General features: G+C 43.8%; 2 protein-coding genes and 1 pseudogene across 3 annotated transcripts; 1 reads left to right on the forward strand and 2 right to left on the reverse strand.

Annotated features, from left to right (window-relative positions):
• Positions 1-421: 421 nt before the first annotated feature.
• Positions 422-1432, forward strand: LOC138420725 (olfactory receptor 51I2-like; annotated as a pseudogene).
• Positions 1433-3327: 1895 nt separating this feature from the next.
• Positions 3328-27157, reverse strand: LOC138420317 (olfactory receptor 51E1). Of its 2 annotated transcripts, XM_069553447.1 has the most exons (3): positions 27015-27157; positions 26651-26702; positions 7383-8498 (listed from the first exon to the last, which is right to left on the reverse strand). In XM_069553447.1, exon 3 carries the CDS (start codon positions 8454-8456, stop codon positions 7503-7505), a length of 954 nt encoding a protein of 317 aa, XP_069409548.1. In that variant the 5' UTR covers positions 8457-8498; positions 26651-26702; positions 27015-27157; the 3' UTR covers positions 7383-7502. The 2 variants fall into 2 exon arrangements, with proteins under 2 accessions (XP_069409547.1, XP_069409548.1); XM_069553446.1 differs by lacking the exons at positions 26651-26702; positions 27015-27157 and adding an exon at positions 17239-17869 and having other exon boundaries at positions 3328-8498.
• On the reverse strand, positions 22185-23169 carry OR51D1 (olfactory receptor family 51 subfamily D member 1). The gene has a single exon (XM_069553940.1). It carries the CDS (start codon positions 23167-23169, stop codon positions 22195-22197), a length of 975 nt encoding a protein of 324 aa, XP_069410041.1. The 3' UTR covers positions 22185-22194.

The following is a 27157-nucleotide window of genomic DNA, read 5'->3' on the forward strand; positions in this document are numbered from 1 at the left end:
ACAATGATCAGATTCTCTGAATTCTAATCGCTATTTCCCTACAGAGAAATGTCCTTAGCTCATACCTGGGCTCAACATTAGGGATGGTAAACTTTTGCAAGATAAAATTATGTCATAGTGACATGACTTATAGGGCCCGATATTGTGGATGAGGGGGAACAGCCTTAAAAAGAAATTCATGACATTGACAATGAAATGAGAATTTCATGCTAGGCAATACACTAGCATACTACATGAAATATAATAGGGGGTTTGCAAAAACTTAACTTGTTATTATCATTAGGTTTTAGACATGTTGGTAAAAAATACAACCAGTTACTTGATTGTACTGGGACTCGATCAGGTATGGGACTTGATTTTTAGAATTCAGATTCAGTATTAGGTTTTTCTTTACTATCATTCTGGATCCTCTCAGTGCATGCCCAGATTGAAGAAGTCACATCTTTCTGGAGACCTGATCTGTAAACTAAAGATGCTCCCTTCGTGGTCCTTTGCCAACATCTGCTTCTTCCAGCCTCCTGCTTTCCTGATGATTGGCATCCCAGGCCTGGAGGCCATTCATGGCTGGATCTCCATCCCCTTCTCCTCCATGTACACTGTGACCCTCACTGGAAACTGCCTGATCCTCTTGGCTGTGAGGAGGACCCCCAGCCTGCACCAGCCCATGTACTACTTCCTGTCCATGCTGGCCCTCACCGACGTGGGCCTCACCTTGGCCACAATGCCCACCACGCTGGCTGTGCTCTGGTTTGACCATCGGCTCATCAGCTTCAACGCCTGTCTGGTCCAGATGTTCTTCCTCCACTTCTTCTCTGTGGTGGAGTCCTCGGTGCTCCTGGCCATGTCGTTTGAGCATTTTGTGGCCATCGCCAACCCCCTGCGCTATGCCTCTGTGCTCACGAACACTGTCATCACCAGGACTGGGCTGGCCACTGTGGCCAGTGCTACTTTGGGCCTCTTCGTTGCGCCGTTTTTGATTAAGCGTCTAAACTTCTGCCCTGGCAATAATGTCCCGTCTCACTCATTCTGTTTCCATCCTGACGTGATGAGAAGAGCCTGTGCTGACATCAGCATCAAATACGCTATGGGCTCTGGGTGATTGTGTCCACTGGGGGCATGGATTCCCTGCTCATCGTCCTACCCTACACTTTCATCCTGTGCATGGTCCTGAGTCTAGCCTCTCCCAGGAAGCGCATCCAGGCCCTCAGCACCTGTGCCTTCCATGTCCTGGCTGTCTTTGTCTTCTTTATTCCAGGTGTCACCATGTCCATGATCCACCGTTTTGGGAGGCACCTTCCCGCTGTGGTACACCCTTGTTTCCTACGTGTACCTGGTGGTGCCCCCTGCGCTCAACCCCGTCATCAATAGTGTCAAGTCCAAGCCTATCAGGGAGGCCATGCTCAGGATGCTAAGGGAGAAAGACAGAGGCTGATGTAATTATGACATGTTACAGAGTCTGGTGAAAGTGCTGCACTCAATATACCAGCAAATTTGGAAAACCCAGCAGTGGCCACAGGACTGGAAAAGGTCAGTTTTCATTCCAATCGCAAAGACAGGCAATGCCAAACAATACTCACACTACTGCACAATTGCACTCATCTCACATGCTAGTAAAGTAATGCTCAAAATTCTCCAAGCCAGGCTTCAGCAATATGTGAACTTCCAGGTGTTCAAGCTGGTTTTAGAAAAGGCAGAGAAACCAGAGATCAAATTGCCAACATCCGCTGGATCATGGAAAAAGCAAGAGAGTTCCAGAAAAACATCTATTTCTGCTTTATTGACTATGCCAAAGCCTTTGACTGTGTGGATCACAATAAACGGTGGAAAATTCTGAAAGAGATGGGAATACTAGACCACCTGACCTGCCTCTCCCGAAATCTATATACAGGTCAGGAAGCAACAGTTAGAACTGGACATGGAACAACAGAATGGTACCAAATAGGAAAAGGAGTATGTCAAGGCTGTATATTGTCACCCTGCTTATTTAACTTATATGCAGAGTACATCATGAGAAACCCTGGGCTGGAAGAAGCACAAGCTGGAATCAAGATTACCAGGAGAAATATCAATAACCCCAGATATGCAGATGACACCACCCTTATGGCAGAAAGTGAAGAGGAACTCAAAAGCTTCTTGATGAAAGTGAAAGAAGCGAGTGAAAAAGTTGGCTTAAAGCTCAACATTCAAAAAACGAAGATCATGGCATCCGGTCCCATCACTTCATGGGAAATAGATGGGCAAACAGTGGAAACAGTGTCAGACTTTATTCGTTGGGGCTCCAAAATCACTGCATATGGTGACTGCAGCCATGAAATCAAAAGACGCTTACTCCTTGGAAGAAAAGTTATGACCAACTTAGATAGCATACTGAAAAGCAGAGACATTACTTTGCCAACAAAGTCCGTCTAGTCAAGGCTACGGTTTTTCCAGTGGTCATGTATGGATGTGAGAGTTGGACTGTGAAGAAAGCTGAGCACCGAAGAATTGATGCTTTTGAACTGTGGTGTTGGAGAAGACTCTTGAGAGTCCCTTGGACTGCAAGGAGATCCAACCAGTCCATTCTAAAGGAGATCAGTCCTGGGGTTTCTTTGGAAAGAATGATGCTAAAGCTGAAACTCCAGTACTTTGGCCACCCCATGTGAAGAGTTGACTCATTGGAAAAGACTGATGTTGGGAGGGATTGGGGGCAGGAGGAGAAGGGGACGACAGAGGATGAGATGGCTGGATGGCATCACTGCCTTGATGGACATGAGTTTGAGTGAACTCTGGGAGTTGGTGATGGACAGGGAGGCCTGGCGTGCTGTGATTCATGGGGTTACAAAGAGTCAGACATGACTGAGCAACTGAACTGAACTGAACAGAGTCTGGATACCACAAAAGACGCTTTCTGTAGCCTCATAGGATCCTGCTACCCTCAGCAAGCACTGACAATTCCTAGCCTGTGCTCATGCAGTGGGATGACAATGAGGCTTCTTCATGATACAAATGGACATTCGCCATTTACTTTGTACCAGAAGCAGTGCTGGGGAACAAAGGCTAAGAAATGTTTTAATCATGGTCCTTTCTTTCTAGGAGTTCACAGGATAAAGGTATGTAAATACACAATCAGAGTATAGATTTAAACATACCATAATAAAATTTAGTGCAAGAGATCACGAGAACAATAAATCCATACATGCTAGATCTTTCCTAGGAAGATCAGACAAACCTCCACAAAGGGGAGAAGGCTTTTTATTTCATCTTGGAAACTGTATAGGGTTTTTCTAGGCAAAGTATGAATTAAGGAGGAGGAAAATATAAGGGAAAAAACAACATGAAAAAGTCATCTTTAATTTTTTCATAAATTTTTATTGAACAAGTGAATAAATGTGTTAATCATGTGATATGGTGCCACCTGCCTAAGCACTAACTCTTCCTGTAACCCCTCTCAGGAGTGTCTTTTTCTCCAAGAGGCTCGCTTGCCTGACAGATTCCATGGTGAAGTCTGACACTGACAGTTGCATCCTCTCCTATAACCCCATTTCAGATTTCCAACCAAGTCTTCACCCCCTTCTTCTTGAAGTGTGTTAGAGTTAAGAACTCTACATCCTTGTTGGCTTCCTTAGGAATAGCAGATTACAATCTGGTTCTGCTTCAGCTTCATATTCTTTGGATCAAATCTAGGATAACAAAAACTATGAGATTCCAGGGGAATGGACATGAAGTACTTTGAAAGTACTTTGCTTAAGAGATAAACAATGAACATCAACCCTGAAAGCCTAAACCAATGTTATTATATATCCCTTTCCCAGGTTCAGATCTGCCTATGTCAAGAAGGCCAGCCATTGTGGAAGAGAATGGCCCTCCACATGTATGTCCATTGCATACAAGGGAATCTTCTCAACTTAATTAAAAGAGTGATATAAGATACGTTATTATCTTAAACAGATACAATTCAGCGATCTCATTCGAGCTTTTCTGAACTGAAAATGGTCCAGTTCTAAAAATCTTCAAGAAGTCAGAGCACACTGAAGAGAGAATACTTCTTCTGGCCTGACAAATCATGAATAACTTCATTTTACAAGGAGTTATTAAAAAGAAAAAAAAAGGCAAAAGATCAGTTCATACAATGCAACAGAGTGAAACAAAGGCTTTAAAAATGCATGAAATCAGAGACACCAAGTAGCTGAATACTATGTTGTGTGGAAGAATTATAAATGTTATACTGGAAAAATAAGACAGGAACAGGTATTAAAGGGAAAGGTGTAGCCTACTGTCTTTCTGAGAAGTAAAAATTTTTATGGGAAGTAACAAAAGATCTTTGATGGATTTTAAGCAGGGAAGTTAATCAGAGGTATGTTTGGAAAAAAAACTCATACCAGCTTTGTGGGATTTGGGACTGGTGCAAATGATATGCAAAGCAAGGAGACCAGTGTGAAGGTTTTGACAATGACAATTGGTTTTGACAATGACAAGCAGCAGGGGAGTATCTGGACTAGAGAGCTGGTGGTCATAACTGGGAACACAAGACACGTTTATGAATCATTTCTAGGGAAAACCTAAAAAAAAAAAAAAGAGTAAGTGACTTAAAGACTGAAATTTCATGTTATTCTAACTTTTCTAGGACCCAGAAAAGGGCCAATTAGCTGCAATGGTGAGGCCAGAGACAAGAATATCTAAACAAAGGAAATGGGGAATGGGGCCAAAACAAGATGTCCAGGTAAAATGTACATGATAAAGTTCTTTGAAAAGTGAAAGTGTTAGTTGCTGAGTCGTGTTTAACTCTTTGAGACCCCATGAATTGTCACCTACCAGACTCCTCTGCCTGTGGGTTTTCCCAGGCAAGAATATTGGAATGGGTTGCCTTTCCCTTCCTCAGGGGATCTTCCCAACCCAGGGATCAAACCCAGGTCTCCCACATTGCAGGCAGATTCTTTACTATTAAAACTACCCAGGAAACCTCTAATTTCCAGTCAACTCTCCTAAAAAAGGCAGCCTCTCTTTTCATCCTAGTTCTTACCTCTGGGCCCTCCAGATGACCCAGTAAGTACTAAAGTAAATGACCGGATATAGTTTTGTCCCTAAATCTGGCATTTAGTACTTATTGAGAAACACAGGAAGGAAGGTAGTGGAAGTGTTGATGTGTGTGCATGTGGGTTTACATTCAACAAATGGTTAATGCACTTAGGATCAAAACCATGAAACTTTGTCCTGAGCATATTAACTACTATACACTTGCAATCTCTTTTGAAATCTAAGATAATAGCTGCATCCCCAGAAATAAAAGTAAAAAATGTGTCTTTCTGATTTGTCTCTTTTTACTCATTTGTCTATGACTCTTTGGGATTTCAACTACGAAACAGATACCCACATTCATCATACAGAAGCATGTATACAAACACTTATTAGAAATCTGAAAGAATAAGCACCAAAATGCCAGCAGTACTTTTTTTTTTTCTTTAGGGTGACAAGTTTACTGGAGTTTTTATTACATTTTTATTTCTGTTATATTTTCAGAATGTCTAAGATTTTTGTTTACTGTGATCATATACTGCTTTCCTAATAAGAAAAAGTCTTTCTCTTCTCTCTCATTCTGTTTCTTTCTTTCAGTCTCAGTGTCAGGGCACTACTGGGAACTGGGATGATCCTCCATACAGTTCAGAGTGGCCCTAGCTGGCACTGACTAGTTTATATACCTCGATATGCTGGTCACCACTCACCGGGCACAGCAGATTCCATACTGCTCACAATTCTCATCTTCTGGATTCCAGTCCAAGAAATTGGATATGCTCTCTTGATATCTTTTCTACTGAGTAGTCCTGTGCTTCTGGCTATGGCCAGAAAAGTCTGGCCAGCCATGTGCCATGCTCTCTACTCTCCTACCTGCTTCTCACATTACCTACCTCTCCTTAGGTCTGCCTAGCACTCCCCTGTGGGTGGAGATCTCATTCCTGCTCCATTCATTCCTCCCGCACCCCTGCAATGCCCACACACATTCTTCCCATTTGGCTTCCTTCTGGAAGTGCTATACTTGGCTTGTGGGGCTCCTGGGTGGGACTTTGGAACCATACTTATGCTAAATACAGCTATCAGGGATACAGTCTTAAAAAAAAAAAAAGTCTGTATTGCATGACACAACATGTGGGATCTTAATTCCCCATTCCCCAATTAATTCCCCAATCTTAATTCCCCATCTTAATTCCCCAATCAAACCCATGGCACATTGATGCTGTGGGTGTCCCCAGCAGGGTACCTCAGAACCCTGGGAACACATGTTCCACTTGTATGTTCTATTCACTTTCTGTGGCCCTATGCTTGCCTTAGCTTTTCTTCCTTGCTGGTCACCTGGGCCACTGACCCTACTCAGCCTCACAATGCTTTGTGCTCTTGACTCCCTGGTCTATGGTACCAGCCCTGCCCTTTCTGCCATGAGCTTCTAAGTTTTCTCAGCTGCACCTCTCTATAAAGTGTCTCTCCAGATATCCAGTGAATGCCCCAACTACTAATCATACTATTACCCGAAATAGCCACTGTTTGGGAATTACCCAAACATATTCCTGTTGCTACAATGTAAGTACAATGGCAAATAGGCTGGGAACCTTTGAAATTAAAGCCATCAACAACATTAACAGGAAATTCCTAAATACAATACTGAACAAGAAAGGAACTTAAATACAGAAAATTCGAGACTTCGAGACTCTAGAATGTCTGACTTACTACCCCACTAGTCTAACAGCCCCTCCTCAAAGATGGGATTGGGCATCAAAAGATAATGTTTTAAGCCCGTGTGATCTCATTGACCATCAGTTCCCCCATCAGTACAATAGGGACACTAATCATATTCCTACCGAAATCAAAAGGTTGATAAGAAAATTGGAAAATAAGGAAAACTATCCAGAGTCTATGAAAATTCTCAGATACAGTATCATCTTTCATTAATGTGGATAAATGTAATCTTCTGTGAATTTACTTTCAATCCTCTTCTTAAGGAATAGTAGTCAGAAAAAAAGAGAAATCATGTTTTCTCTGTGGAGGTCACCTTGAAGAGGGAAATCCAGGTATGTCTCCTTTCCTAAGATCCAAATGGTAGGGGATTCTGAAGAGGAAGTCAGTTTTAAGCCAGATTGTCTAATTGCATTATGTTCTTGTATTTAATTTTTGTCATACTCAAACCTTTCATAAATATCCTTTAGAAATATCGCCCTTATCTCAGAATGCTGTGAACTATCAGTGCAAGCAATTATCTGAATGGTTTGGACTTGAGAATTGAACTGAATTCCAACCAAATGGGAAGTAACAACCACAACTACCCCAAAGAACTAAAGGGAAAAATAATATTGAAAAATAAGGATTGGGAATATACAGTTCTGCTGCCCCTACACACATGGAAATCCTCCAACCAGTTTCATCTTTGAAGGATCAGTTGTGTTTTTATTAAGAATTTTTTCCATAATACTGTCTTCCAAAATGTTGATATTAAAATCTGAACTGAAAGACTTTGCACGAAAAAGAAATTTGATCCCTTAGGGATCCAAAGTGTGGGTGGTCACATGAAAAAGACGAAGGATGCGCTGTCGGATCTCCTTTGTCTTCACTCCGTAGACAATAGGGTTGAGCACGGGAGGAACAAGCAGGTAGGTGTTGGCCAGGATGACGGGCAGGAGAGAGTCCTGCCGCTTGCCAAACCGGTGCACCATAGACAATCCAATGAACGGTACATAGAATATAAAAACAGCACACACATGAGAGACACATGTACCAAATGCTTTTGCCTGGGCTTCACGTGTCAAGCCCAACACAGTCTTGAGGATAAGCAGATATGACAAAGAGATGAGAAGTGAGTCCAGGCCAATGGCCGAGATGATGACGATGAGGCCATAGATGATATTGACATGGATGTCAGCACAGGCCAGCTTCATGACATCTTGGTGCAGGCAGTAGGAATGGGAAAGGATATTGGAGCGGCAGAAAGGTAGCCTTTTGATGAAGACAGGCAGGGGTGCCATAAGCGCAACCCCCCGCACCACAGCAGCCATGCCAATCTTGGTTACACGAGGCAATGTTAGCACAGTGGCATGGCGTAGGGGGTGGCAGATGGCCACATAGCGGTCAAAGGCCATGGCCAGCAGCACTGTGGACTCCATGCCAGATAAAGAGTGGATGGCAAACATCTGTAACAGACAAGCGTCAAACTGGATGGTAGTGGAGTTGAACCAGAAGATGGCCATCATTTTGGGCATGGATGAGGTGGAGATGAGAACATCAAGGCCAGAAAGCATGCAAAGAAAGATGTACATGGGTTCATGTAGACTGTGCTCCGTCCGCACAATGTAGATGATTGTCAAGTTACCTAGCACAGCAATAAGGTAGAGGGAACACAATGGGAAGGCCAGCCAGAACTGAGCTTCTTCCAAGCCTGGCAGGCCTATTAGGATGAAATATGTGGCACTGGATTCGTTGCCATTGGGACCCACCATTGTGAAGAAGCTGAGCTGCAACCACTGCCAGGCACGTAGAGGCTGGAATACAAAGAGAAGCCATTGTCAGATCCTCTAAGATTTTTCTGTCATTTTCCTCCCCACCGCCACCCTCCCTGTTCCATGCCCTATTCTCTGATAAGAACTCTAATTTCATTGCCTATCCAAACTCTGATTCTATTCTAAATTCAACCTAACTATCCTTCATAACTCAAGGCCCAAATGGGCATTCACCCAGTCTTACTCACTAGCCTCACCTCAAAGTGAATTCGGAAAACAAATAAAATACTGAAGCAAAAATTCTAAGTGTTTTAAATCATGTAGTTCACCAAGAAGAGATAGTTGACTAGTTCATATCAGACATAGATGATAAAAACTCCCATTGCTTCTATCCTAACTACTCTGTGCTCCCCTATCTTTAATACCTACTGTAATTCTATCATTAGACTATCTTTAAGACTAATCACGGTCCAATGTAGCAATACTCTAGTAACACAGACTAACACTGAAATATAACCTTATCACTAATTCTAATGACCTCTCCAATTCTAGCCTTAACCCTAACTTTAGCATTAACCTAAGACTTCACTCCAGTAGCTATATAAAACAATGTAAAACTTAATAATGGCCTTCCCAGGTGTCTCAATGGTAAAGAATCCACCTGCCAATGCAGGAGATGTGGGTTTGATCCCTGGGTTGGAAAGATCCCCTGGAGAAGGAAACAGCAATCCCCTCCAGTATTTTTGCTTGGGAAATCCCATGGACAGCTCCAGTCCATGGGGTCATGAAAGAGTTAGACACGACTTAGCAACTAAACAATAAAGACTTAACTCTTGTAGCTATTTAAAACTTAATATAAAACTTAATAATACCTATTTTATTATGGTAACCCTTAATTCAATTTAAAAAAAAAAAAGATACACTAAACTCATCCTGAACTCTAACTCTACATTTTCACTCTTGCTTAAATGTTCACCCAAAATCTTACACTTGTTCAGACTGCCCAGTTTATATCATTAAAGGAGCAATGACCACAATGGATGCCATAGGTGTCCCACTCAGATCCCCTTCACCAAGCCAATGCATCTATACCCCTTCTGCAGTGGATGTTGAGTAAGACAGAGTCAGAATTCTTCCTTTTTACGGAAAATTTTTATTTACCAAATGAGAGGCACTTCACCCAGAAAGTCATGTTATCCCCACCAGGGCAGATCTAGAGTGATCTAGATGTCAGGCAATGAGTGCCTGACACAATGGTACACAAGGCCAGCCTCCTTGACTCCAGCTGGGACCAAACCTGGGAGGCAATGTGTGCTCCAAAGCTTCCTGAGGAACCAAACCTGTAGCTGGTCTCCAGTTGAAACCACAGCCTCACATTATTTTCTTTTCCTGCCCTATCCTATTTCCCTTACTCATCTTCTCGTGACAATATGTCCTTTAAATAAGAATTTCTATTTACGCTCTGTTTCTAGGGGACCTACTAGGCCGAAGACAGTGGGACTGACGCAGAGGACTAAACGTGAAAGATGATGGCATTAGAAGCACTGGAGGAACAATCAATCCTATACCAGGGTTCCACCATCCCCAAATCTGGCTATTGAAGTGAGGGATATAAGTAGAGATTCCTGAAGTGGGAAATATCAGACTTGAGTTTTCTCAGATCACATCTCTCTGTTGAAACAATTAGAGAGTTAACTAACTTTCTCCCTGTTTCCCTTTCCTCCATTAATTCATGAATATTCACATGCTCCTATTATTTATTAGATTATATAAATTGTATTTAAAAACCTCTTGATGAAAGTGAAAGAGGAGAGTGAAAAAGTTGGCTTAAAGTTCAACATTCAGAAACCTAAGATCATGGCATCTGGTCCCATCACTTTATGGGAAATAGATGGGGAAACAGTGGAAACAGTGTCAGACTTTATTTTGGGGGGCTCCAAAATTACTGCAGATGGTGACTGCAGCCATGAAATTAAAAGACGCTTACTCCTTGGAAGAAAAGTTATGATCAACTTAGATAGCATATTCAAAAGCAGAGACATTACTTTGCCAACAAAGGTCCATCTTGTCAAGGCTATGGTTTTTCCAGTGGTCATGTATGGATGTGAGAGTTGGACTGTGAAGAAAGCTGAGCACCAAAGAATTGATGCTTTTGAACTGTGCTGTTGGAGAAGACTCTTGAGAGTCCCTTGGACTGCAAGGAGATCCAACCAGTCCATTCTAAAGAAGATTAGTCCTGGCTGTTCTTTGGAAGGAATGATGCTAAAGCTGAAACTCCAGTACTTTGGTCACCTCATGCGAAGAGTTGACTCGTTAGAAAAGACTCTGATGTTGGGAGGGATTGGGGGCAGGAGGAAAAGGGGACGACAGAGGATGAGATGGCTGGATGGCATCACTGACTCGATGGACATGAGTTTGAGTGAACTCTGGGAGTTGGTGATGGACAGGGAGGCCTGGAGTGCTGTGATTCATGGAGTCACAAAGAGTCAGACACGACTGAGTGACTGAACTGAACTGAACTGAACTGAACTGACACTATATAGGGGTATATATATTATATATATAGGCTTTCTCCTCTTCCCATTTTGCTAGGGTATGTTTAAGATAATTTTATCTTGGTAAGAAAAAAGGGGGCTTCCCTGGTGGCTCAGACGGTAAAGAATCCACCTGCAATGCTGGAGACCTGGATTCAGTTCCTGGGTTGGGAAGATCCCCTGGAGGAGGGCGTGGCAACCCACTCCAGTATTCTTGCCTGGAGAATCTCCATGGACAGAGAAACCTGGCAGACTACAGTCCATGGGTTTGCAAAGAGTCAGACATGACTGAGTGAAAATTGCATCTTCCACATCCTGGTTTACTGTCTCTCTCCTATGCACTTTCCTGAACCTCTTCCCCCTTGATCCCCTTGGGTATAATTCAATGTTTCCTGTTCTGTGCTCCCAAAGAACTTTGTTTAGATCTCTTTTCATGCATTTACCATTCTGAACTAGAATTATTGCTATGTTTGTTTGTCACTAAATTTTTAATTCCTAAATGGCAGGGACCCAATCCTGTGTTTAGTTAAGGTTTGTTGAAAATAAAAAAGAGTTTTATCACAAGAATTCCTCAGTAAATGTCTAATGAGGGTAGCACAGACAAGGGGATAAGAAAAACTGCCAATTGTCTGAACTATAGAGATTTTTGAGAAAAAATCAAAACTGGAAATTCATAGCAGGGTGTTGTAAGTTCAGAACAAGAATTTTTAGGATCAAACAGAAAAGATCTTTCTCATTCAGGGATCCAGAGGGCATGAGAATGGATATATGGAGAACAGGGCAAAAGCAAAGCCTTGACTCTAAATAAATGCAAAATGGACATATTTAACTGGGAAGGGTTAAATCTGACTCCATACTGGACCTGCTTCTGTGACTTTAAATCCTATTTTGCCGATTCTGTTACTATGTGGTTTAGTCAATAAGTCGGGTCAGACTCTTGTGACCCTATGAACTGTACTGCCAGGCTCCTTTGTCCATGGGATTCTCCAAGCAAGGATATTGGAGTGGGTTGTCATTTCCTTCTCCAGGGGATCTTCCCAACCCCTGTCCTTCTCCAAGGGATCTTCCCAACCCAGGGATTACAGGCAGATTCTTTACCAACTGAGCTATGAGGGAAGCCCTTTTGTAGGCATTCATAACAGCTTGCCTCAGAGAGCCCTGCCTGCCTGAGCCCTGGGCTATGCTCCCTTTGTTTGACTCACAGGTAGATAGCCTGACCCTGCCCACCTGTGAAAGACTGGGACATCCTCGAGTTCTTTGTGTGGAAAATGGTGTCCTTTGTCTGTTGCTTACTAGCTTGGCTCAAAAATTCACATGTGGAGGGCCGGAATCACAGATAGCTGCGGCATATTTGTTTATTGATATGACAGGAGATACTCCATTTCATACCACCTGTGAAATGACTGTAAGGAGGTGAAACTAACACAGCCCCCTGCCTAAGGCTTGCCATTCTAGGAGACATTTGCAAGAATTAAATGATCTTTTACTTTGTTTCCTCATCTCCCCCCATCTCTGATCCATAAAAGAACCTAGCATCTAAGCCCTGGCATCCAGAACAATACAATTATTTTGAGATACTAGTCTGACATTTTCTCAGTCAGTCAGCTTTCCAAAGTCATATCACTTGCCTCAACACCTCATCTCCCGGATTTATTGGCCTATCATGTGACGAGCAGAATGAGCTTGGACTCGGCAACGATTGCAGCACGATTTGTACCTAGGAGAGAGGGTGACCAAGGACCCCCGACCTGGAGATGTCAGCAAAATGGCTCTAGTGCTCCAGAGGGCCAGATATCAACACCATCCAGAAATTTCACATGGATAGACAATGCAAAACTGGGCAGTTCCCAGGATAAAGATGCGCTGTCTTAGGAAATATACTGAGAAGAAATTATGGGTTGGCACATTCAGTCCTGTTACCTAGAGGGTAAACTCATGTGTTGAGTGGAGCCCTGGGACTGCAAATACAAGTTCTGGGTCCAAGTAAATGCAGAGGATGATAATAACCTCATTGTGCTGTTGCAGAATCAATGAGGTCAGGAATGTCAAAAGACATCATAAAACAGCATCACAGTGTACAAAATTTTTTTTTTCACGTTTGCATTAAAATGGGGAATAAGAGCTCTGAAAATGTCTGTTTCCAAAAACTTTTATCACCTGCCCCCACCCCCGCATTTGTCACCTTAATTTCCACTTTACCTCACGCACACTAACTAGCAGCCAATCTCTCCCAAAGGCAAAGACTGAGAACTGAGGAGACACCAGAAATCAGAGAGAAGAGGATTTAGCTGGCCCAGAAGAGAGTTGCCTCGACAGCATAAAGTGGACAGCTATCTGAGGTAAAATCGGGCTGGACCTCAGATGGCAGCAGCAAGAGAGAAATGGAGGACTGGAGGGGGAGCCAAACCAACAACCCAAGTGTCACCCTTCAGACTGCTCAGCCCTGAAGCACCCCAGTCTCCCACAGTCCTACCAGCTGACTGCCAGCCTGAGCAGCAGTTAGTAATTAGAATCATGGCACACACTCAGATAACATTTGGAGGCTCTGAAGGAAATTGGAGCTAAATCACTCTATTTTGAAAACAGAACATAATCAAGGAAAAATAAACAAAGAAAAGGTCCTTTTCTTTTTTTAGAAAGCCAACACTGACTCATTGGAAAAGACCCTGATGCTGGGAGAGATTGGGGGCAGGAGGAGAAGGGGACGACAGAGGATGAGATGGCTGGATGGCATTACCGACTTGATGGACATGAGTTTGAGTGAACTCCTGGAGTTGGTGATGGACAGGGAGGCCTGGCGTGCTGTGATTCACGGGGTCACAAAGAATCAGACACGACTGAGCAACTAAACTGAAATGAACACTGTCTTAAACCCCCAGGGGATAGCTCTATGCTTGAGATTTTCTCTGAAAAATCACACCATTTTAACAAGTCTTGGGAACGTTTCTCCATAATAAGACTTTTATGCATCATGTCTACATTATAGGTGAGAAAACTGAAGCCCCCCCAAAAGTTAAATATTCCCAAGGTTTAATAGTTGACTGGTAAAACAGAAACTTGACCTAGACTGTTCAATTCCAACACCTGTACGTTTTCCCCTTTAACTGTCTTTAATTGTGTTGCACCTTCTGAAAGCTAATCAAATCTGCCCCAGAGGCAAAGCAGAAAGGGGGCTTGGCAAGTAGAACACCTGGCCCAGTTAGATCCTTGGAAGAGAAACTAAGAGGGCCCTCCTGAACTGGGACTTAGGCACTTCCCGCCAGTCAGCCCCAGTTTTGGCTGTGACTTGGGCAGGGCCCACAGTGGAAAGTAAAAATCTTTACCCTCTACTGAGTACTTCCTTCTCATTCAATACAGGCCTCTCATCAAGCTGTCAAGCAGACATCGTCAATCCCATTTTGCATACAGGGATGCTGAGGCTTAATTAGAGCTCTCAGCATCATATCCATGTGCTTTCCAATATGCCAAACTACTGCCCTGCCTCTCTCCTAGTATCCTTTTGAATGATTTTTAAGGACTATTTCAAGGTTAATCTCCAAGGAATCCAAAATTTAAAAAACCCATGAGTACAGAGGGCTTCTCTAGGACTCAAGACACCTGACCAGCTACCCCCACTTGGGTTCAGTGGGGAAGGGGGACAAGGAGGGAATGGAAGAGGGGATTTGTGATCACTGCTCTTACCTAAACACACAGAATGTTCTGTGCCTAGAACAGTGGGGTAGGGGCCTCTGGTGCCCCTGCCAGCATCTGTGGGAACATCTGGAAGAAAATGTCCTTGGAGGGAAGCCCAGGAATACCTGGGAACCTCTGACTGTTACTGCCAGGCCATAGAGGGAAGGCAGTCCTCAGGGATATTACTGTGACTGGCAGGACTACCAGGGCTCATCACTCAATTCATGGAGAGGGAACCTTCTCTTCATACACTATAATGGTATGATTCACGCATGCTAAGTCACTTCAGTCATGTCCGACTCTTTGCGACCCAATGGACTATAGCCCACCAGGCTTCTCTATCCATGGGATTCTCCAGGCTAGAGTACTGAAGTGGGTTGCCATGCCCTCCTCCAGGGATCTTCCTGACCCAGGGATTGAACCTGTGTCTCCTATATTGCAGGCATATTCTTTACCGCTGAGCCACCAGGGAAGACCCTAGAAGAGTATCACATCCATCCAAGTCATCTGCATTTTCTGCCCCTCATACCTTGCTGGTATTTTATAATGCAGATAAACTCTTATAGGGCCTTGGCCATTCTTTTTAGAATGGCCATAAAGAGATTGGATGAGAGAGTACAATTTCTGACTCACAAAAGGCAGAGTGAGGCTCCCATCGCCACTCTCCCTCCCATCCCCGTTCTCCTCACACAATCCAGTCTGTCCCTCCAAAATCAACCACAGTCAGAGCTCCAAGCATTCATGGCCATGCCCCTCCACTTCCCACATAGGACCAGAGCCAATAAGGTTCCCACACACCTTCACATTTGATCCTTATCAGAGACCTTCAGAGCTTCTTTGATTATCATCTATACGCAGCAGAATAGCCTGAACTTGGACTTTGATTAATATACATTTTTTTTGTTTTTTCAAATATCAGACTATGCCAGACTAAGCACCAGAGATACTAAAACACAGAGTAAACAAGTCATGTTTCAGCCTTCCAGTGTGCGTGGGGCAGGGCAGGGGGGGGGGGCGGGGGGGGCGGGGGAGTGGGGTTGGGGTGGGGAGAGAAATTGAGACAAATATGCAGCTATCATAACATGTTATGATAAATGCTAGGGCAGGGGTAAGTACAAGCGGCTCAGAACAAAGCAGACAATAGTTCACCAACTTGTCAGGCTCTGAGGAGATGACATCTGAGCCAAGACTTGCAGGGCCAGTCACAGTTAGCAGGGTTGGGAACACGGGGCCAGCAGCATTCAGTTAGGAGACAAAACACATCAATGTGCCCAAAACTGGAAATAAAACAGTGGATACAATAGAAAAGATCAGTGCTTCTATGGAGCTCAAGCACTAGGAGAGCCATAATAGAAAAGAAACAAATAAGCAAGAATATTTCAGATAAAGATAAGTGCCCTGAAGATAAGACAGAGTGATGGGATAGAAAAGGACAGGGGCAGGACAGCCCTGTTTGAGACAGGGGGTCAGTGAAGGCTTCTCTGAGGTGGTGACATACCAACTGAGAGATGTGTGATGAGAAAACACCAGCCGTTCTAAGATCGAGGCAAAGAGCTCTCCAGGCAGAGGAGGCAAGAGAAAAAGGTCTGCTTTGGGGACTCACAGGAGGAAAAAGGTAAAGGTGGCCAGAGTATCAGGAGCACAGCAGAGTTGTAGGAGATGAGGTCAGAGAGGAGAGGAGGGGACAGGTCATGCAGGGACTTGCAGGACGTGGCCAGGAGCTTTGATTTAATTCTCAGTGACTTGGGAGAAATTAAGCAATAGACTTGATCTAATTTGTTTTCAGAAGTGCATTCTACAAATGCAAAGACCCAGAGAGAAAGAGAACACACCCTGTTTGAAAAGCTGCAAGTGGTTCAGTGTGTGTGCATATGTGTGTGTGTGGTGGTGGGGCGGGGGGGCGGCGGGTGGTGGAGGGGAGAGGGGCACCTATAGAGTGCAAGGCAGGAGAAGTCACAGTGTAGACACAAAATCCAGTTTTTTAAGTGGGCTGAAGACTGAACCCTGATCCTAGACCTGGACTGGGTCAGGATCAGAACCCTAGGAATAGTGCTAAGTTCTAGACTCAGCACAGCCTGACTCCTGATGTAAAATACAGCATGAGCCCAGACCCCATTCAGAGCCCACACCCCACACAGGGCTATAATCTGACCCTGATCATAAACTGAGCTTCAGCCACACCAACAACCTGGGTGGAACCAGCCCTGTTCACACACCAAACCCCAGTCCAACTCTAGAGTGGTCCCAGGCCCATTTGCTCTCAACCCCACTACCTTCATTTAGCCCCATCCCCACCAGGCTCAAGATGGGTGCCCCAGTAAACTGATCACAGGAAAATGTCTTAAAAACTGCAAAAGAAGCATCAAGCACCACCCACGTTCCATTTACCACAGGAGCACAGAAATTGCTGAGGCCGTCTATCCTTAGAGTCCGGGGCCTCCTTCACATCCCCGGCCCCACTCCCTACTTCTGGTTCTCCTCAGCCTGCTCTCTCATTCACTTAGCAGGTCTAATGAGGGACCCTTAGCTGCAGGAAACCCACACCCCAGGAGTCACCTCCAGTCTCCCACACTCACCTCAACTGCACTGAAGGAACCAGTGCCCTTTTCTCCAGGACCCTTCCAGCAGTGATCTGGCAGGCTGCACCGTAGTTCCACCCTCTCAGTCTCCGCCCCCTCCCTCGTCAGGCTTATTTATTCTGTCACATCTCCTCCCCTCTTTTGGCTTCTCCCTGTGGGGGGTAGGGCGCTGCCCAGAGGGCCTATCTGCAGATACCCCTCATAGCCAACTGTGGGACTGATGTCCTTCTGGGCTGCTGTGTCCTGAGAAGGTGTGTTTGGGGTATGAGGAAGGAGGGGTAGTGGGTAAGGGGTCTCTAGAGTCCTCCCCAGATGGGCCCTGTGCCAGTTGGAGTATTTCTGCCAGCTCCCAATGTGAAGTTAGGGTAAATGAGTACGGAGAATCTAGAGAAACTCACGTGTGTGGCCATGGTCTCTGGGAGAGGCTTTCTCCAAATCTCCCTCAGCTTCATCAAACTCAACCAGAGGAAAAGCAGGATATGCTTTCTGGGAGACTCTGTGATTAGGTGCCAACTCATCACCTGCCTGAAGCTTTCTCTGGCCTCCACCTTCCTTCCATGAGTGGTGCCTGCTTGGTCCTTGCTGGGTCTGCATCCATCCCAGTGGACCCATCTGCCTTTCCCCAAAGCTATAGGGCTGGGTCTTCTTTATCCCCCAGGTTCTAGGGCCCATCTCTAGCTAATTCATAACAGGGATCCCTGGGAACCATGCCTCTGCCTTCTATTCCCTGGCCTTGAACTTCTTGTTGAGAAAGGAGGATGTGGTTTCCTTAGCCCTCCCCTACCTCCAGCTCCAGCCATATAAGACCAATGCCATCTGGTTTCTCTCTTAAGGGCAAAAATAGTGAGAGAACATTTTAGAGGGTTAGAGATCAGTGGGAATGAGAAACCAAGTATGTTACATATTTAAATAATTTTTAATAAATCTATTAATAAAGCAAAGTGAATTTTCATTGGTTTCTCCTGGTGTTTTTACTGATCAATTTCACAACTGCAAGTTTTAAATTCACAACACAGGGCGATCTGATATAAGCTATGCAAAATTAGACAATGTCAAATCAGACAATTCCAACTCAGACCATATCAAAACTCGCGATTACAAGATCTCCAGGTACCTGTAAACCTGAAGCCTGTCATTCATTGCTATCACCCTGGAGCCATCTCTGTTGCTTCCCTCAAACTCCCATAGACTGAAAAGGGGTGAAAGATACCGCAGGGACTTCTACTTCTGGCCAAGAGAGAATAACATGAGGTAACATCCCACCTGAAGGAACCTAAAATAGACAGCATACATTAAAAAAAAGTTTGCAAGCTACTAGATATCAGGCAATGAAGGACAATGAGCCCTGAGGCATGGAAAACAAATGAAGTGAACCTGGGGTTTCCCCAGCTTACTGCCTTGGGAGGTTCCCTGCTGCAGTCTAGGGAAGGAGAATGCAGAGTCCAGAGGACATCTTAAGTTAAAGATGTAGAGCTGATAGTCCAGGAAGACCCAGCTAGCTAGAATTTGAAGACCAGGTATTGGAGGTGAGAGATCTACAGAGAGAGAGAGAACTCTAAAGACATGTAGAGATTCCTCTGCAAAAATCCAGCTGAGTACTGAGCCTACATGCACGTGAACAAGCTACTTAAGACTGGGGACAGAGCCACCTGGAAAAATTAGCGATGGCATCCCCACCCAGGGTTCACATAGGGTCACAGATAGCGAGTGTTCCTACCTGCCAGATTGGACAACTTCAAGATTCACAGGGCACTGAGTAGAGAATACAGAAGGATCCTGTCTCTGTAGTGGGGAATAATTAACCAGATATTATCTGCTGGATTGTAGATATCATGTGGATTTTAGATCATAATTGATCATTAATGAGTGAGGAAAGTACTTTGTTGACTTTATAAAATAGAACCAGTCAAACTAAGGACTATAATTTATAGAGACAGGAACAAGAGATGAGTGTAGATGGGGATTGGAGGGGGTTTGGAGAGGGATGAGTGAATTTGGTTTATCTTAAGTAAGTAAACCAGAATCCACTCAGGCTCTGAGAAGTCCCAGACAGATAGCCATTGAGCATACAGTATGTCAGGCCCTGGAGACAGAGAAGCCTAGTCCTTATCCTCAAGGGAGACAGACAACTATGTATAAGGATATTTCAGTTCTAAAGGAGATCAGTCCTGGGCATTCATTGGAAGGACTGATGTTGAGCCTGAAACTCCAACACTCTGGCCACCTGATGCAAAGAGTTGACTCATTGGAAAAGACCCTGATGCTGGGAAAGACTGAGGGCAGGAGGAGAAGGGGACAACAGAGAATGAGATGGTTGGATGGCATCATTGACTCAATGGACATGGGTTTGGGTGGACTCTGGGAATTGGTGATGGACAGGGAGGCCTGGCCTACTGCAGCTCATGGGGTCGCAAAGAGTTGGACACGACTGAGCAACTGAACTGAACTGATGGAAGATAAACATACAGCTATCATAAAACTATTTAAGCTCTATGACAGAGGGATAAACATCCAGTTGGAAAATAAAGCTTTAAAGTTTATGATCAAGGGAAACAGTTTGTGGGAACCTTGGGGAAGCCCTTAATATAGTCTGGCATTTAGCCAAGTTTTCAAACCAGTAACAATTATCCAAGTCATCATCATTTTTCAAAATAAAGAGATTCTAGAGGACTCCAAGATTTCCCAAGATCTCCTGAGAAAGAAGGCCATGAGTTAATCTAAAACCAAAGACACTGTAGCCTGGATAAGAGACTAGCTTCTGGCCTTGGCACAGCAGGGCCTTATGAAAGCTGAAGTCTCTTGTTTGAATATTCCCTAAAATGAAATAAATATACCTCATTTAATCAGTTTTATTATTTAAAACCACTACCACCAATGTGTATTGATCACTGTCTATTTTCCATATGTTTTCACATCTGTTATTCTACTTAACCCCCACAACCACCCAACAGGAGGTACATTATATTTCCTTTTTTACAGCACTTACAATTTCCAAAATTACTGAGGTACAGTAGGCTAAGCAATGAGCCCAAATATTTAAGCTAGTGATCCTAACCTCTATTGACTCTAATGCCCACTCCACAATGTCTTTTCCTGATACAGCTATCAACCATGTTTAAAGGAACTTCTTGGCAAGGTTGTGTTTTCTTTGAATTTCATTTGTAAATTTGCACATCACTTGTAAATCAGACACCAGCATGGGAAAACAAATGTCAACTTGTCTGAAGCTCTGTGAAAACAATTTATTATGAGATAGTAAATAATAATGTTTTCATTAATAACAGTAAATCAGGATGGCCACATGAGGCTAAACTGGTGATGCACTGCAAAATATAGGAGCACCATTCACATGACCATGGATGTGGATGTTGTTTCCTAATGCTGTACAATGAGATAACCATGAGTATGATCATTTCTTGTATGTTTACACTTTTCAGTTTACATAGGAGGTTCATAGGATTTAAGCTTTACAGCATCACTGCCATTGTAGCTTCATTATTCAGAAGAGGAAATGAGATCCTGAGAGGTTTTACAGTATGCCATTTTATGATATTTCCGGGATTTTAACCTTATAAGTCTTACTTCAGTATTCTTTCATCTCCCTCAAATGAACCTACATTATTTTCTACCTATAATTCTTTCCTGTGAATATTTTTGACCTAACAGTTTCTAAGTTCATTATGGCATGCTCTTGTGCCTTATAATCCATACCCATTGGACAAATGAGTGCAATATTGTTAAAACATAGTAATCACAAACAATACATACGCACACACACACATTTGCAAACACATATCCTTCAGATATTATTCCACCTATATATGACCAAAGATATATATGTTACACAGATGGATTTCATATCACAAATACTTTGCATCACAGGCATACACCCAAAGATAAACAAGCCAAAAGACACAGCCATCCCAGCACTACATATTCCACACACTTATGTGTATTATACGGTCTACATTGTTACAAACATGCAACATTCTACATCCTACCATTTATATATTATTAATGCATTCTACATTTTACATATTATATTCTACATTTGCATATTACATTCTACATTTACATATTAAAAATATGAGGGGAAAAGGAGGCATCTGTTCTCATTAGATACACATGCTCTACAACCATTCTCACATAGATGCATATCATATACCAAACAACAGAGGTCACATAAACACAAGAAGTGTGGAATTATAGAATTATTCACAAAATATTATACATGACAGGACACAGCTGCCAGGCAGATCAGCTGGCACATATTCTGTGTACTCACACACACAGGCTAAAATCACATATAGCCACACAAACATACCTACATACTCATAGCTGCAACCAAAATAAACATCACCCTCATGGAAAAATAATCTCCAGAAGAACCACATAGATGACATTGGCAGATTCCACATAAATACACCCCCATATATATAGAAACATAAACACTTCATGGGAACTGTCTCTTTGCTTTCTACCATCTCCCTCCCCTCCCTTCAATCACCATCACACAAATACCTTTATTAATCCTTAAAAATGACTGTGTTACCTCTTTGGGATCCAAGAAAGAAGTTATAGTTAACACATATTCACTGATGTGGATACATGGGAGCAAAATAATAAAAATCATACATCAAGAACAGAATGAATCATGATGTGTATCATTTACAGCCTTTGCATGTCAAAACTACATGTATTTTCTAGTTGGGAAAGAGAAATAAGGTGAGGTCACCATAGGAAGGGAGTGTAGAGTGATCACGATCCAGCATGTCCTGTCAAAACTGGTTCTTCTGAAGTGACCCATTTCTGGAGATAGAAATTGAAGGTCTACTTAGATATCTTGGAACAGAGAGCCCAGTGGGTTGGATGTTCCAGTCACCAAGGTGCTCAACAGGACCTGAACCCTGCCATCTTTGGTAGAGACTAAGGACACTGGGGAGGAAATCCTGCTCACCTGCCACTCTGTGAGAATATATGAAAGACCCGAGAACGAATCTCCTTGGTTTTGGCCCCATAGACTATAGGGTTAACCACAGGTGGTAGCAGTAGATAGATATTAGCCATAATCACATGGAGCAGGGAAGTGGGGCCACTCAGCCTGTGCACCACGGAGAGCCCAATGAGGGGCAAATAGAAGACCAGCACAGCACAGAGATGGGAGATGCAGGTGTTGAAAGCTTTGAGTGCTGCCCCCCGAGAGGAGAGCTCCAACACAGCCCTCAGGATGAGGACATAGGAGAAGCCAACGAAGAGGGAGTCGACGCCCATGACCGAGAGGATGATAAAGAGCCCGTACACCACATTGACCGTGGTGTCAGTACAGGACAGCTTCATAATATCTTGGTGCAGACAGAAGGAGTGTGTGACCGTGTGCTTTCGGCAGTACGATAGCCGCTTCAGGATGAAGGGCAGGGGGAAGAAGAGTACAAACCCTCTGGCCAGGGCAGCTAGTCCAATTTTGGCAACCATAGGCCCTGTGAGTACAGAAGCATGCCGCAGTGGGTGGCAGATGGCCACAAAGCGGTCAAATGCCATGGCCAGCAGGACAGCTGACTCCATGGCTGACAGAGCATGGATAAGGAACATCTGGGCCAGACAGGCATTGAACTCGATCTCCTGGACACCTGTCAGGAAGAGGCTGACCATCTTGGGCATGGTGACGGAGGAGAGAACTAGGTCAATGGTGGAAAGCATGGCCAGGAAGAGGTACATGGGCTCATGCAGGCACCTTTCCACACGGATGATGAGGATAATGGCCAGGTTGCCCAGGGTGGCCAAGGCATACATACAACACAGTGGGAAAGCCAGCCAAAAGTGGGTGTTAGGTCCCAGGCCAGGGATGCCCACCAGCAGGAAGTATGCTGGGTGGACCTGAGTTCCATTTGGCACAGTCATGGCAGGAACAAAGAGCCGAGGTTTCTGCATCCCAAGTCCGAGGTCTATGAAAGGGAAGAGGAAAAATATCGCTCAGTCATGGTTCAGCGGAGAGAAAGGACTTAGGAAAGGGCACTGAAACAGTGAGGGCTGCAAGCGGAATGTCTAAGTACTCCTGTTAATTCCAAAACTTCAGTCTCATTTTTCTTTAAAGCTTTTTTTTTTTACATTTTTAAAAGATCTTTTATTTTGTATTGCGAGTACAACTGATTAACAATGCTCTCACAATTTTAGATAAGCAGCGAAGAAACTCGGCTGTACATACACATGTAACTGTCCTCCCTTAGATTTAAGGGACTAGTTCTGATAGAGTGTCTGACGAAATATGGATGGAGATTCGTGACATTGTACAGGAGACAGGAGTCAAGACCATCCCCAAGAAAAAGAAATGCAAAAAGGCAAAATGGCTGTCTGAGAACGCCTTACAAAAGCTGTAAAAGAAGAGAAGAGAAAAGCAAAGGAGAAAAGAAAAGATATAAGCATCTGAATGCAGAGTTCCAAAGAATAGCAAGGAGAAATAAGAAAGTCTTCCTCAGCCATCAAGGCAAAGAAATAGCAAAAAAACAATAGAAGTGGGAAAGACCAGAGATCTCTTCAAGAAAATTAGAGATACCAAGGGAACATTTCATGCAAAGATGGGTTCAATAAAGGACAGTAATGGTATGTATGGACCTAACAGAAAAAGAAGATATTAAGAAGAGGTGGCAAGAATACACAGAAGAACTGTACAAAAAAGAGCTTCACGACCCAGATAATCATGATGGTGTGATCACTCACCTAGAGCCAGACATCCTGGAACGTGAAGTCAAGTGGGCCATAGGAAGAATTACTACAAACAAAGCTAGTGGAGGTGATGGCGTTCCAGTTGAGCTATTTCAAATCCCGAAAGATGATGCTGTGAAAGTGATGCACTCAATATGCCAGCAAATTTGGAAAATTCAGCAGTGGCCACCGGACTGGAAAAGGTCAGTTTTCATTCCAATCCCAAAGACAGGCAATGCCAAAGAATGCTCAAACTACCACACAATTGTACTCATCTCACACGCTAGTAAAGAAATGCTCAAAATTCTCCAAGCCAGGCTTCAGCAATACGTGAACCGTGACCTTCCAGATGTTCAAGCTGGATTTAGAAAAGGCAGAGGAACCAGAGATCAAATTGCCAACATCCGCTGGATCATTGGAAAAGCAAGAGAGTTCCAGAAAAGCATCTATTTCTGCTTTATTGACTATGCCAAAGCCTTAAACTGTGTGGATCACAATAAACTGTGGAAAATTCTGAAAGAGATGGGAATACCAGACCACCTGACCTGCCTCTTGAGAAATCTGTATGCAGGTCAGGAAGCAACAGTTAGAACTGGACATGGAACAACAGACTGGTTCCAAATAGGAAAAGGATTATGTCAAGGCTGTATATTGTCACCCTGCTTATTTAACTTCTATGCAGAGTACATCATGCGAAATGCTGGGCTGCAAGAAGCACAAGCTGGAATCAAGATTGCCAGGAGAAATATCAATAACCTCAGATATGCAGATGATACCACCCTAATGTCAGAAAGTAAAGAACTAAAGAGCCTCTTGCTGAAAGTGAAAGAGGAGAGTGAAAAAGTTGGCTTAAAGCTCAACATTCAGAAAATGAAGATCATGGCATCTGGTCCCATCACTTCATGGGAAATTGATGGGGAAACAGTGTCAGACTTTATTTTTCTGGGCTCCCAAATCACTGCAGATGGTGACTGCAGCCATGAAATTAAAAGACGCTTACTCCTTGGAAGAAAAGTTATCACCAACCTAGATAGCATGTTGAAAAGCAGAGATAGTACTTTGCCAGCAAAGGTCTGTCTAGTCAAGGCTATGGTTTTTCCAGTAGTCATGTTGGATGTGAGAGTTAGACTGTGAAGAAAGCTGAGCACTGAAGAATTGATGCTTTTGAACTGTGGTGTTGGAGAAGACTCTTGAGAGTCTCTTGGATTGCAAGGTGATCCAATCAGTCCTTCCTAAAGGAGATCAGTCCTGTGTGATCATTGGAAGGACTGATGTTGAAGCTGAAACTCCAATACTTTGGCCACCTGATGCGAAGAGCTGACTCATTTGAAAAGACCCTGATGCTGGGAAAGGTTGAGGGCAGGAGGAGAAGGGGACAACAGAGGATGAGCTGCTTGGATGGCATCACCAACTCAATGGACATGGGTTTGGGTGAACTCCGGGAGTTGGTGATGGATAAGGGAGGCCTGGCATGCTGCAGTGCATGGGGTCGCAAAGAGTCGGACATGCCTGAGCAACTGAACTAAACTGAACTGTCCTCCCTTAAACTCCCCTCCCATTCAGGCTGCCACGTAACATTATCTTCTCTAGTTTGTCATAGACGTGTCTCCGGAGGGTCCCATTAATCTCAGTGTGAAGCCCACCCAGGATACAGTGCAAAGCCCTTCATTTCCAGAGCTGATGTTGCTGATCACATATCCTGCTTTTGGTCCCTTCTAAACCAGTACTGCCAAACGTGCACAAATCCTGCCAGAACCCAGCCTTTCTAGTGCATGTTAGGGTTAGGGTATGTCTGGGTTCAGAGTTTGAGGCTCAGTCTCTGGTTGCCTTTTAAAATCCATTCTCAACTGACTTCAGGGCAGGAAGTAGGGTTGGGGGTGGGAATGTCCATCTGAGATTCAATTTCAAGAGATAGGTTTGTGTTTCAGCTTGAGTACCATTTCTCAGACTTCACTGATGGAATCAGCTAAAGCTGTTATTGAAAACACTGTCTCTCAGGTTCTACTCCGGACCCAGAGAATTGGATTTTCCAGGGGAGGGGTCCAGAAATCTGGTTAAAAAGAACAATAAATCTCTTCTGTCCCAGTGATTTTCTTTTTTTCAATCAGAGAAATTTAGGAAAAGTTGTTCTAGTTTTCTGGGAGGTAGGGAGATTCCAGCCCTTAACAAAGAATGAAACAGCCTTTCAGTGGGTTCTCTTAAGGCCCACATGAGAGTCATCCTCAGATTTGCTTAGCTGGAGTGTGACATGGAAACCAGATACAGCAGAGACATAAAAAGACAAATCAGTCTGCATCGCTGCCAGTGCTATGTGGTATCCACAGGCATAGCCTCCTTCCTTCACTACCCTCCCTGGTGAACACAGAACAAGCTCAACTTCCTTCCTCTACACAGACCACTCTGTTCTAAGCCTCTGTCCTGAGATCCAAACACATATAACATGTTTCCTCTTCATATTTCTACTTGGATAATCCAAGAGTTTCATACTCATTTTGTCCCAAATAGGACCCCTCTGAATAGTATCAATGAGTCACTCATGTCATCCTGGTCAGGGAAGCTAGACCCATCTCTGCTCTTTCCCCTTTACTGTAATTTTGTTTTTCCTAGTAATCTATCATAGCTTTCTTTTTATTCAACACGTCCTCCCTCCCCCCCAACCTCATTATATCATTCATTCTGCTCTAAGTATGAAAAGAACTTCCGAACTCACCTCCCTGCTTCCAGAATCAGATTCTTCAATCCACCTTCCACGTGGCTGACATCTAAACAGAAAAACTGGATATGTCAGGCTGCTGTTTGGCAAGTTACAGGTGACTCCCATAGCCTTCAAGATCAAATCGGAATCCAACAGTCTGCATTCAAAGCCCTTCCCAGTGTGGATCCCACTTAACTTTCCTGCCAAGCTTCTCAATTTGTTTCTTCATTTACCAGTTGCCACCACCACCACCAACATACACAAATATTTTTCTCTGGGTAAATTAATTCCCCTTGCCTCATGTTTCAGTGAAAGGTGAGAAGCTAGAACTGCGGGGTTTCCTGACACAGGGGTAGACAAAGTTTGGAATGAGCCTCACGTTGGTTAGAAGGAATTCCTCTTTGGGAAGGTCACTGAAAAGGGTCTGGGATCCTGAAGGTGGGTTCCGGAACAGGGCGCGCTGGCAGGCTGTGTGAGCAAAGGGCAGGCTTCCTCAGGCAATGTGCCCTCCCTTCCCGGTCT

The sequence above is a fragment of the Ovis canadensis genome, chromosome 15 (genome assembly GCF_042477335.2).
Source record: "Ovis canadensis isolate MfBH-ARS-UI-01 breed Bighorn chromosome 15, ARS-UI_OviCan_v2, whole genome shotgun sequence".
Taxonomy (NCBI): Eukaryota; Metazoa; Chordata; class Mammalia; order Artiodactyla; family Bovidae; genus Ovis; species Ovis canadensis.

Bases quoted from the DNA above. Each gene is read 5' to 3' on its own strand.
- LOC138420317 (XM_069553446.1), bottom strand. From the start codon at position 8,456: ATGGTGGGTCCCAATGGCAACGAATCCAGTGCCACATATTTCATCCTA.
- OR51D1 (XM_069553940.1), bottom strand. From the start codon at position 23,169: ATGCAGAAACCTCGGCTCTTTGTTCCTGCCATGACTGTGCCAAATGGA.